Source organism: Ceratosolen solmsi, unplaced genomic scaffold (assembly GCF_000503995.2).
Source record: "Ceratosolen solmsi marchali unplaced genomic scaffold, CerSol_1.0 scaffold2, whole genome shotgun sequence".
Classification (NCBI taxonomy): Eukaryota; Metazoa; Arthropoda; class Insecta; order Hymenoptera; family Agaonidae; genus Ceratosolen; species Ceratosolen solmsi.
In genome coordinates, this window is record NW_011948422.1 from 4013390 (window position 1) to 4027186 (window position 13797).

The window sequence follows — 13797 nt, forward strand, 5'->3', positions numbered from 1 at the left end:
GATACAATATTTCGAGTTTGAGATCTTCATCTATACAAATTGGTATATAAATGCATCAAGGTACTTCATACGCCGACTCATCTCATTATCGTCTAAAATGTTTAAATCACCGCGTCGTTACGAACGTCGACGTTTCTTTAAAAGTTTATTAAAACAGTTTCTTATGGTCTTTTGGTATTATCAAAAGTTTATAAGGTATTATCAAAAAAATAATTCTAAGTTTTAGTTGGATTAGTTTTAATTTCCTCTTCCATGATCGTAAGTATTCTGTAAAGTACAACTATATGTAAGTACATTAAGTAACTTTTGAATTTTACCTGGCATACTAATTATCAATGAAAGTTAAATGTAAATTAAATTTCCGCAAAATAAGAGTAAAAATATAGCATAATCTGTGTATTTGAATAATAAGTAAATTATGAATAAAACGATGATTTTTAATGATGAAAATTATTCTTCGATAATTCAAAAGCACACAATTACTTTAATGTTATATTTTTTAAAAATAATTTTATTACCACAAATTCTATCTCTTATTATTATTTATTATTATTTTATTATTATTTTTATTAATACGTATTATTGTTTATTATTATACTTATTTTTAATATTAACATGTCACATTGTACTTAATAATCTACTGCAGTACACCATATTCCAATTGATTTAAATTTATTTGCAATATTATTATATTCCATAATTTCCTGGAGTTTGTTGATATTGTGTTTGAAAATCTAATAAATTTAAACTAAATACAGATGCAAATATTTCAATAAGTGTTATACAAGGAGAATATTTCTCGATTAATTACAGAATATCAATATAAGTGTCATAGTTATTCGTCTATTAAAAATAAATAAATACGCCGAGTTCTGCACTATATTTTTTAAATATTATTTGTATATATAACCTAGTGCAGTTCAATTTGTGTGTGTGTTGTTATATATGTGTCTGCATAGGATCTGCACACGATCGCTCGCTTATTTGTTCAAATTTTCAACATCTATGTCAATCTTTGACATATAATTTTTCTATTTAACTTTAGTCATTTTATTCCATCATATAGATATATATATATATATATATATATATATATATATATTTAAACGCAGCGTATTTAAATAAATCGAATGTTAAACGAAAATTATATGTTAATGAAAATAATCGTTTAACAGTAAGTGGAAAATGTAAAAAGTTTAATTTTCCGCTACATTTTATTATTTCGAATTATCATTATACTAATTTATAATAAATATCAGATCAACTTGTTTTTGATAAATTCTTTAAGTTCTCGAATATTCGTATTTCTTAAACGTTGCATCTTTTATATATAAAACAAAATCATTTATAATATATATATATATAATAATTAAAAGTGTTAAAATAAATTTACAATAACGCGTTATTTATATTTATAAAGTATTCATTTATTTCTAAGATAATATGAATAACTTGCCAACGTGGGCTGGAAATGTTCAGCTCCGATCGCAGAACCTTTTCTTTTTTCTTTTTTTTTTTTTTAATGTCAATTCCACCTCAAATATGGGTCAGTATGCGGGATAAATCGTAGTGAAAAAAAAAAAGAAGACTGACAATTTCTAGAGACATTATGCATTCGTACATACTGACGTCCAAAACAACCATCCATAGAGACGTCACCAATTATTCGTCGTCAGATCATCGATGTGCATTCGGCTGCGTCGATTAAACCCATCATGAGCAATAGTCGCAACGTAGTCCTTAGATCCTGGAGCAGTGAACCGGAGGTGACTCGAGAAACAGCTGCATGTTAGTAACAAAGTAGTGGAGAATGCGAGGGAGAGAGGAGCTGTGAGACTTAAGTCGAGAATTGTTGGAGAAGCGACTATTATTGCCCGAACATGGGAATCGCGGAAAGATAATAGAGCCAAGGTTGTATACGAGATATATATATATATATATATATATATATATATATATAGAGAGAGAGAGAGAGAGAGAGAGAGAGAGGCAAATACAACCAACTGGACATCGAATACCAAGTACAAGTATGCGTGCGACGCTTGGCATTCACGGGGTCGAAGATATTCAACACCGACTCAGGCGTTTTATCGCTTCGTTTCGTGTATATGAGAGAGCCAAAATTATCCATCGACTTCATTGAAGGGAATGATAAGAGAGGGGCAGGGAAGGTGCCGGATTGAGAATAAAATGATGAAGCATCGTGTGTGTGCTTCGACTTTGTTTGAAATTGAAGATCAAGATGACGATTAATAAAGCTTTAGCATTTCGAATATTCTAAGAATTCTAATACTTTAATAACTCTGCATGCAAAAAATACAACAGCGGGTAAAATAAAACTGTAAAACTGTAAAAAACAAAGACTACCATTATATTAAAAAATTTTATAACTTCGCCCAGTAGATTATTTCAAAGGTTTTACTACACCAAATTTCAATAATTCAATTTAATCCTTATGCATTTCAACAAATCTTAAATACATGCATTTGAATATTAAAGTTCCTACCTAGTAAGTTTATATTCAGTATTCTAGGTAAATATTTAAATTTTGTATATTATTTACCTTATTATTAAGCGATTTTTTAACATTATCTGATATAATTATAGAAAAATAATCGCTAGAAAAATAGATATTCTATATCTATATAAATACGTCTAATATAAATATTTATACGAATATAATAGTATGGTTGTTCGTTTATTTAAATGTTAAACAGTGAAAATAAAATTATCTTGACCATCTGGAGCATTAATTAAAAGTCTATGCATAATATAATATATTTGTTTATTATGCTTTTTTAAATGAAAAAAAACAAAAACATCGAATGAATCTCAATATTAACAATACGTTAATACAATACCAATTTCATTGTTCCTTTAATAATTTGCTTTTTTATTCTTATTGTTAGTGAATCTTGATATTTTATATTCAATAAACATAAGTTTATGTCTTAAAATTGTAATATTGGGATTGTTAAATAAATAATTTTTCATTATTAAATTATTATAATATTTTCAATTGTTACATTGAGTTTATTTATGATAAATAAATATATATTATTTATATATATATATATATATATATATATATATATATATTATAAATTATGTAATTTATTATTCAGCACAATCTTAACAAGTAAGAAAAAGAATAAATTAAATTAAAGTTTTTTATCAATTAATGTTTTCATCATATTTATGCTTTTTTTTTTTTTTTTTTTTTAATATTTTAGTAATAAACTTTTTGGTTAAATTTCGGATTAAAAGTTTCAAATTTTTATTTTTTATTTCCAAATTGTGAAATTGTAGATTAGATCGTATTCACCAACCTTTTTCAGTTCATTATACATTGATTCATTTTTTACTAAATTGAAAAAATATGTCATGTTACATCTAATTAATTTACAAATAATGTATAATGTTTGTATACTAGTAGTCATAGCTTTTATACATGCGGAGTATGTATAATAGCTGCGAAAGTCATAAATTTTCATTAATTCATCTCACATATTTCTCGATCTCTTGAAAAATACCACATAACGTAAATATTTATTTATTTTATTTTCTGCTTGTGTTTGCTTTTTCTTGATTTCAATTTCAAATGAAAACTTTATGGCTTAAAATGACTTTGACATTAATGAGACAAATATTTTTTTTAGACAAGATATGTGTTATTTTTTACATAAATTATGAATGTATATTTTTTAAAAGCAGAATTATTCATTAGAAATTATTAATGATTATTAGATGATTATGACCAATCGTTAGTATTATATAAATTTCATTCAAATATTTCTACTCGTTTTATTTATTAGAAGGATACACTACTTTCATTGTATCGACAATCAATTTCCCAAAATTTTTAACTTGCCATTTTATATTTTCTTAATAAATATTTCATTTCATTAATTTCAATTTGTGCTATGGATAAGTATATTTATATTATGAAAGCAGAAGTATAGTTGGATAAGTGGCATTTAAAAATAACTAATTATGGTTTATTTAATCTCATGGTAATGAGAAAATAATAAACACATTCGTTACTAATCTGACATAACTCTAACTTATGTCTTTTTTGCATATAAATATAATTTAAAAATATAATATAAAGTAATATTTATTCACTGCATAATTTTGAAAAATAAGAGAGGATAATACACTTTACTTTATAAAATACTTATAATTATTTATTAAAATGAAGTGGTGACATAGAATCGATTGAAATCGAAAAAATTGCCATATAACGTATAACGTTGGAATAATTTTCCAATGATTTATTACTTGATATATGCATAGGTTTTATTTATAGTATTTTATATTTAAATTTAAATTTTACTTTAATAGCACAAATAATTAATTTAATAACATTAATTTAAATTACAAAAATGATACTCATCCGTATAGACTATAACAGTTATAACAATGCAGCTTCTGAAAAACTTTTTTTTTTTGTCACACTCGTTATGACTTGTTCAATTAATTGTCATCACTGTACTAGACTATTTTTACCATTACGGAAAAATAAACAAATTTAAAGAAGAGCTTAAATTAACATTAAGTTACGTCTACTAATGTCCTTTGAGAAATACCATTGCTTCTATTATATTATATCCATTATTATTTCGAAAAATTTTAGTCAGTAGCAGGATACCTCTGTTAAAGTCAGTCGTAAATACTTTAAATATTTTCCTTTTTACATGTTTTCGGAGCAGTAATTTAGATATACAAAAAATAATTTAAAAAAATTTCTCGGGCTACAATTCGTGCAAAATAATATACTTCTTACGTAAAAAATTTAACTTGTGTTTATTGCCTCGGATTTAAGTTATTAGTGCCAAGTATTTTACGTATGAATTAAAATTAAAAAACTTCAAATAATGTTTATTCATAAAATTTCGATGGTCGTTTAAAAACATATATTAATCAAATGAAAAATATCAAACGATCTATCACATATACAAGATATTTAATAAAAAGAAAAAATGGAATTTTTATTATTACATACGATATATGTACAGTTACATGGGTAATCATTTATGGACAATAAGACTCGTGAATAAATATAATTGTTAAATTTTATAATACTAATATTATTAATAAAATAACAATGAAAAAATATTGAGTTATTGTAAAATAATTTTATATTTTAATTTTTTAGAAAAATTCTCATATTGACGAATGCATGTAATCTAGAATACATACATTTTGTTTCTAAATATTTTTATATGAAATTTTTATAATGAATACTTTTATAAGAAATCTGTCGAATGGTATTGTCATTACAACGATTCAAAGAGATTTTTTTTTAATGACTTAAAAAGAGCTTTTTGTACATTCTTTGAAAACTCAAAGATACTTAATTATTTTGAGACGAGATTATTCAATGCTTATTTCACTTTAATTAAAAAATAAATAAAAAATAAAATAATACAATTAAAGAGTAAATAAATTATTTACTGTCAAATTTAAATGATAATTTTGATTTAGACATTTCTGATTATTAAGAATATCAGGTATTCTAAAAGATCTCTTTTCAAATAAATACAACAGTGGAATAAAATAAAGTCTACGAGACTTCTTTCTATTTAGAAGATATTTTCCTTCTGTGTACATATTCTGTGTACATCATTTTTTATAATAATTATAAAGTATAAAATTTTTATGTCCATATATGCAAATGTGTATGACAGTGTTTTGCGTGAATTGTGTGAAACTCGAGTACGTTTTATTAAGTAAAAGCAATGTAATATTTGTTCATTTCCCCTAAAACATAACTGATCCACAATTTGGTAACGATTTCCAATAAAATTCCAAACAATTGTGCTTGTTTTAATCAATAGCTATTAATAAATTTGCAAAATATTCAACTGATAATCCGCACGAAAAAGAAGCAATCAATTATTTCGACGCTTCTAAAACCTTTCATAAACATTTCAAATCCTTTTGACGCATTGCAAAGTAACAACTGCATATTATAATTTATCTAAAATTCGTTCTATCCTTATAAACATAATTGCTTACCTTATGAATTTTCAAGCTCCCTATTAAATATTAGAAATAATTATAATTCCAAATTTATTAATTAATACATTGCAGACACTTCAAACTCGAGGCAGAAATTGCATCGATGACGTGGAAAGTACATTGGGAAGATGTTATTGTCATGCCGAGCTCAAAGTTCAAAGCAGGTTCAATGTATTCATTAGCAGCGAACAAACAGCGTGGCAGTCAATTGGTAAATTTGAACTTTAAAATTGAAGAGAACATTGTAATTATCGTTTGAAAAAGATTTGTGTACCAAGCTGTAAATTTGAGATTTAGGGCTCTTTTGAGTTCAAGTGAGCTTGGTATAATCGATTTAAAGGTTAAATTAAATTGAATTCCTACCGATGGCAAATTCAACGACTGAAATAATTTTTCAAAATAATTGCATTAAATTTGCAAACATAGTTCAAGAATAAGAATACTTTTTATTATGTGATTTTCTTTTTCTCCCTAAAGAACTAATAATTCTTGGTCATCCTGATAATAGCTGGTTCTTACCTTCAAATGAAAATAAGTATTTTCTCTCAAAAGTAATTTATGGCTTTGCACAATATATAGTGCGAATTTATTACACGAAATGTTTGTTGTGTCTGATTTTATATAAAGAATCCGCGCACACGTAGAGAGAAATTTCCCCATTATTAAGATAGAGTTCGACTTTAAAATATTAATTTTATGTAATTCTGTCCCAAGTAAAATGCTTTAATCGAATAACCATCGTAAATTGTCTATAATTTTTATTAAGAACAATAATAAAGTTTGAAAAAATCATTAAGCAAAAAATTAAAATAATATTCTAAAATTATAATAAAAGAATCGATAATGTTTTTGTTTTTTATTGCTTATTGTTTAGAGCATAATATATAAAAACAATTTAATTCCTCTTGTTATGAATGGTATAATATACTGAAGAGTAAATAACATCTGTATTTTTTTACATTTTTTTATTATCTATTTTTGCACAAATTTGATTTAATATCTACGCTGTTCAATTAAGGATCTTCGTTTTTTTTTTTTTTTTTTCTTTTTTATCCTAGCGATTCATAAGACAATGTATTTAAGCCGTTAACTTAACTATTGTTTTATAACTCTTTAATTATTTAATGTACTTTCAACGAGTAATAAATACAATCAGTTAAATTTTCGTGCCTTTCTATAGAGTTCACGTTTCTCTCATTTCCTTTAACAAATTTTCCTATTTTCTGATAATTTACTATAGGCTCTGCTCGTCTATCCACAGATAAAATGTTTGGGGGGATCCTAACGTACCTATATAAGTTTCAGCGGAAGAAATAGTAAAAGTGCGTCTCGTAAAGCAGACTTAATATCTTTCCTTACTACGCCATACGCGAATGCAATAGTTATCGGAATTACAGAAGTAGCTCTCTCATTCTTTGAAGTTCTTTCTCTCTTTCATTCTTTCATTCTTTCTTTATTTTTTTCTTTTTTTATTTTTTTGGTTCCGTTTTTTACTTTCTTTTTCTTTATCCCCACACCTATTTCACAAAGATATCTTTCTGTTTTTCCATCTCATCCAGACGAATGGAGTCTCGTGTCTCCATTAAGTGCGCACAAGAGCGTCTCTATATCCTTAACTTTCTCGTAATAATGTCGTTTCATTTATTTGTTTCATCCTTTCTTTCAGAGCATATATTCCGAAGACAATATGAGTCTGCACGGTGGAGTGGATAGACGTTCTTTCGCTCCTACAGGAATTTATAAGGCAAGTTGATTACCACATTGGATTTGATCTCTCTTGTTTTTACGCAGCCCAGCTTTTTAACTGCGACGGAAAGTGACAATATGTTTCACAAAAAATGCGTAAATTCATTCATTCATTTTACGATATTATTTTCATGTATTCCGTTTCATATGTTGATTTCCATTCGAGTTATTGTTGCATACAAAAAACAAACAAACAAACAAACAAACAAACACAATACTGAATATAAAATTTCATAATGTATGGATAATTAGATTAATATAGTGACACAATGAAAATGTTATTTTCGCTTGGTGAATAAAGATTTATATTTCGTTAACAACATAGTAACATTAAAATGAACGAATATTTTTGTAGAAAAAAAAAATATAATAGAAATAACCAGTGTTTTATTTCAATAATTTATTTGATATTACTAAAATTGACGGACAATCTTCAAATTTTGAATTCATTAAACTCATTTATTGATTTTTTTATTTGAAAAAGAATATAATTTTCTAGTTTTCTATAGATATGCGAATAATTTTATCAATTTAAATGTAAATATTAATACGCCATTTTGTTTGAAGTTTTGCATGGATTTGTTTACGCATCGAGAGACCTTTGAATTTAAACGTTTATTCTTTTTATGATTTTTATATAATTACTCGATAGATACTATTAAATAGATTTTATATAAATTTTTTTCTCTTTCGAATACCATATATTTCTCTCTCTCTCTCTCTTTCTCTCTCTCTCTCTCTCTCTCTCTCTCTCTCTCTCAACACACACACATAAACAGACACAGACACACACACAGACACACACAGACATGTGTGTGCGTGTGCGTGCGTGTGTGTTTGTGTGTGTGTGTCTGTTCTCTGAATATTTTTTAAAAAGGTTTTTAAAGTTTAGTAAAATATTCTATGGTGGCACAATATTAATCTACGTGAGATTACACATTTAGAAATCATTTCTTTCGACCAATCTCATCCATCTATTAATATAACTTTCACGTTTTTCAGTTTTTGAGCAATGATGATTAATTCAACTATTATTAAATTATAACTTTATAATGAAATATGTTCGTTTATACGGCACAATGGGAATTTTTAGTTAATTTAAAAATTATCCTGTAATTAAAACGGTAAATCGATGTAATATCTTTTCAGATCTCAGTGCGCATTTATTATGATTTAATAATTTTCTGTTAAAAATGTTGCAGAATTCAAAAATTGCTATTAGGCCTATTCCAAGGAACAAAGTTGATATTTCACGTCCGCTTTTATTAGAGTTAAAAAGGGTAAGAACAATGTGATTTATTCCTTTATATTATGATTTTACATTCTTAGCGTTTATATTTCTCTTCTTTTATACTTTATTAATTTATCACCATCTGTATTTAGAATGTTAACGCTCTTCTCTTATACGTTAGTAGGACGGTGTTCATTTTATCAGCAATTCAATGCAAAGGAATTTTCTTAAAGTTTAATGTTTCGATGGTAATATGAAATAGAATATATTCTATAATTAATTGCAAAGTTAAAATATTTAAATAGAGCATAAATTACACTCTATCTTCTAAAGAATAGTGATTAAATACAATTTTTTAGGATAATCAATTCAACTGTTTTTGCTTATACACAGCATTTTAGTTGAAAAGTAACATTTATAATATTATTATAAAGTATCTCGGTCATATATTTGTTAAAGATAGATTTAATTTTGCCACGAGAAATGAAAAACGCACCTCAATAACATTATAATAACGTTCCTCTTCAAAATTCTAAATATTTATTAAATATAATTCAACTTCAATACCGATTATTCAATTTTTATAGAAATTTATAATGCTACATTACTTATTGTAAATAGTCAAAATCAAAATAATATAATCGAATAGAGTGATTATAAAAGCATTACTTTCCTGCTCCGTGTTATCCCCAACTAACAACGACTCATCAGTCCGAGCTTTCCCTTAAAATTCTGTCCATATAATTAATCACTCAGCTTTGAAGGATTTGCATATACAGTGACGACTGATTTCTGTTTTATGCTGCTGTCGTGACTGTCGCAGATGAAGGATCTCCAACACGATCATTTAGTGAGATTTTACGGGGCCTGCGTCGAGCCACCGCATTGCTGCCTACTCACCGAATATTGTCCAAGAGGTTCACTTCAGGTTTGCTATTCAAGGATTTTACTATATCATTCTATCCTTTCTGCTTTCGTGAATAAGCAATATCAATTTTTAACGTATAAAATAATTCTGTACCAATGATTAAACGAATATCGAAATGAAATTAATTCATCCCATTCCCGCTTACACGCTCCCCCCCCCCCCCCCCCCCCCCCCCTTCTCTCACTCTATTTTCCTCTCTCCCACCTGCTTTATAAAACATGTGTATCAAATTCATTATTCTGTAAATTTAATTTCAATCGAGTCGTTAAGATTTTACTTTCATTATTACATGAAAAATTAGTCCGTTTATGCACTATGATAATTTTCTGCTGAATATGCAAGCGACTCGAAACAAAGTTTTATATCAAGTTTTTGTAGAGTTCCCAAAGTTTTTAAATAAGAAAATTAATTAAACTTTTTTCCTATATCGGTCAAGATATTTTAGATGAAGGTTTCAGTTAATACCTATATAATTTGCTTACCAATTTTTCATTTGTATCCTATACTTTTATTCAACTACTTAAGACGTTAATCATATCTACACGATTAAAATGAACATTATTTACTCATTGTCAATGTAAAAAGAGTTGGACAACATTGGTAGGACTTTTATGAAACTATTAAGGAAAATTCAATTATACATGCCTGTCAAGTTGAAATACAATTTTTTACTCCCCCAGATTTTATTCCAATTCAATGTATTATTGATAAATGTAGATACAAAAAAGAATAAAGTTATTTTGGTTTATCAAAGAAAAAGAAATTTTCATTATCAGCAATTACTTGCACGTGCCTTTCATTCAATTTATAATATAGTTAATGAGAAAATTTAGAGCTTATAAGTAATTAATAATAATTTAAAGAATATAGGTACTCGAAGAATTTTTACATTTCATAATTTTTTTATTTATAAAAACTTCACCTACGCATGAAGTATTCTCTGATGTTATTATTGCGTACATCAAACAATTCAGTTACTTTAATTAAGCTTAACGGATAATATTATAAATAATAATTGGAAAAAGGGCTTTATATTAATGAAAATAAAAGCGGCTAGATATAAATAATTTATTATAGAATTTTACCTTCAAATAGGAAAAGAACTTTATTTTATTAAAGAAAAATGGGGAGCACGATAAAGGGATTTCTTTGCAACTTAACATGTCAATGTCAAGTTTAAGTGATCCGTTATAAGCTAAAAGAACCATAGTATATCAAATTTACTACTAACGAACATAGATAAATAAAGACAAAGGGGAGAAAGCACATCAAGGCATTAAAACGTAAAATTACTTTAAAAATTGAAAAATTTGATTTAGTAAGTGTTTATTTGTTTAAAAATTAAGTCACAAAATAAAATTATTATACGAAAAAATAAAAAGTTTACTTGGCATAATTAAAAGTTTTTACGTTTGTCGTTGTTATTATTGCTTTTTGCCATTAATTTGACTCTAAAAGCAATTTAATTAATATACATAATTAAAAATTTTTTTTTAGTTAAAAATTGACTTTAATTAAATTTCTTGTTGCAATTAATATTAAACAAAAGTTACATAATTGTGCAGAAATAATATTGTAAAATTTTGAGAATGTACAGTTGCAAGAGAGCAATTTTATTAGTATATAATGGGATTAGGGGCATTCACAATTTTCAAATTAATCTTATAAATCCAAAAACAATCAAAAGTCAGTAGTTGTCGAAAGAATTAAGCCGTACAGCTTCTTTAATAAAAGCTCGAAATTTCATATCGCGGTCTTGTTAATCCCTCATCCTTGTTTCCCTATTCGTTCATTCTCGTGCTCGTACGTACGCACGCACGCACGCACTCTCTCGCTCTCTCTCTCTCTCTCTCACTCTCTCTCCCTCTCTTCGCACTCCTTGTTACATTCTTTCGCACTATTTCTATCGCTCTTGTGACGTGGCACAATTAGATCTCTCTGATAGTAGTGCAAAACGACAGATCGACCACTTTCGCGATACTCTCCCTCTTATCCCGATGTCTTTTCCACAGGATATCCTAGAGAACGAGCAGATGAAGCTCGATCGAGTCTTCCGGGGTTCGCTGATCCACGACATTGTCCGAGGTATGGGCTACTTGCACGCTTCGGAGATTCGGAGTCACGGTAATCTTAAGTCAACGAATTGCCTCGTCGACTCGAGGTTCGTACTGAAGATCGCAGACTTTGGACTCCACGAGCTCAGGAAGCCACATCCCCTCGATCCGGATGACGATGCCAATAGTTACGCGTATTGGAGAAGTAAGTCAATATTAGTGGGGAAAGCGAGATGTCGAGACTCTTTTGCTAATTGTCGATTATGGATAGTACATATTATTACCGAAGGTTTAGGCCGAAAAAAGTAGCGGCATCGTGCTTAATATAATGAAATTTTACGTAAATAGAATGCTTTGCCCGAGCTTGCGTCACGAGCGTTGTGTTTATTATTGCACGCGATGTCGTTGAAGTAATGCCAACATCGAGCGTTTATTAAAATAAACTTACACTTGCACGCTCGAATAATATTTTAACTCACGAAATATGATGTTGTCATCTTAACGAATAGCTGCATTGTTACTTCACTTGTTTATCCAACGATGTCATTTCAACTAAATCCATGCAACCAACATAAATTGCACAAATATTCAATTTCGTAAGAATTTTTATTTAAATATTTCTTCTCTGAGATGATTTTAAAATTTTTACGAATCACGAGGCTCACTACGCGTTACAATATATTGAAAAATAATATCATCCACTGGGCCACGTACGGTTTATATAACATGCGATTCATCTGTCAAATATTATTGAAAATATGATACTTTTTATTGTAATTATAGAAAATCCACGATACGTTCACACGCATACGCACACGCGCACAAAATAGGCAGACTTGATTATTAAAGCCGTTATTGTTCAATTGTAAAGTATTTTCAGGCCTTTCAAAAAGCATCATATTATGAAAAATAGTTGCCGTCCTACAGCGTCTTTGTACTTACACTAATAATTTCATTAGTATTTTTTTTATGTATTAATTGTACAAATAACATAGAATTAATTCATTATATAAATTTTATATATTATAATTAAAAAATTATAATACTGTTGTTCAATAAACAACTGAGAATACGTCTCGAACATATTAATACAACTTCTTAATTGTTTTAGAATAATATAAGTTAATTGTAAAACCTGTTGAATAGGTAACTTCAAACAAGTACATAACTAGTTTATTTTATTCAAACTGATTTCAATTAATATAAAACTTATAAAAGTTCTTATCTATTTTTAATAAAATATAATTTTCTTAATTATCTTTTAATCTAAGCATTTTTATCAAATAAAGTAAGAACTTTGTTGAAAATTTCCCATACATTAGTAGAAATTTTTTTAAGTACATAATGTAACATATTGGAAACTTTAATAAATATTGCGTTAAATCGATGGGCTTACAAGACATTCAATTCAAAAATTCAATTTATTTTATTTATTAAATACGTCAATGTATTGAAATTAGAAATTCGAAACTTTTTTTTCTATTTTTTACTAATTTATATATATATATATATATATATATAAAGATGTAATTCAGTAATAATTGTAAATAGAAAATAATAATGAAATAGTCAATATTTGTTCGGATAAGGATAAAGTAATGAAATAAGCAGCCGAGAAAATAGATACATTATAAATTGTTATAAGTGAGTTAATAAATAAAAAAACATGATTTGTTATGAAACAAAATAAGACATCGTTTATTGGTAAAAAAATATAACATAATTTACATTCATATTATATAATTAATTTGAAGGTTACATATGTAATAAATTAGGGGCGACATTTTTTAGAGAATTTAATTTCAAATATTATG

The 13797-nt window shown here is 27.0% G+C and overlaps 1 protein-coding gene across 1 annotated transcript in view; it reads left to right on the top strand.

Annotated features, from left to right (window-relative positions):
• The window catches only part of LOC105362022 (atrial natriuretic peptide receptor 1), a 149200-nt gene that overhangs the window by 62625 nt on the left and 72778 nt on the right, over positions 1-13797 (top strand). Inside the window, exons 8-12 of the mRNA XM_011499347.1 lie at positions 6097-6235; positions 7691-7768; positions 8973-9050; positions 9825-9929; positions 11942-12188. Coding sequence (XP_011497649.1) covers positions 6097-6235; positions 7691-7768; positions 8973-9050; positions 9825-9929; positions 11942-12188 — 647 coding nt within the window. The remainder of the gene's footprint in view (positions 1-6096; positions 6236-7690; positions 7769-8972; positions 9051-9824; positions 9930-11941; positions 12189-13797) is intronic.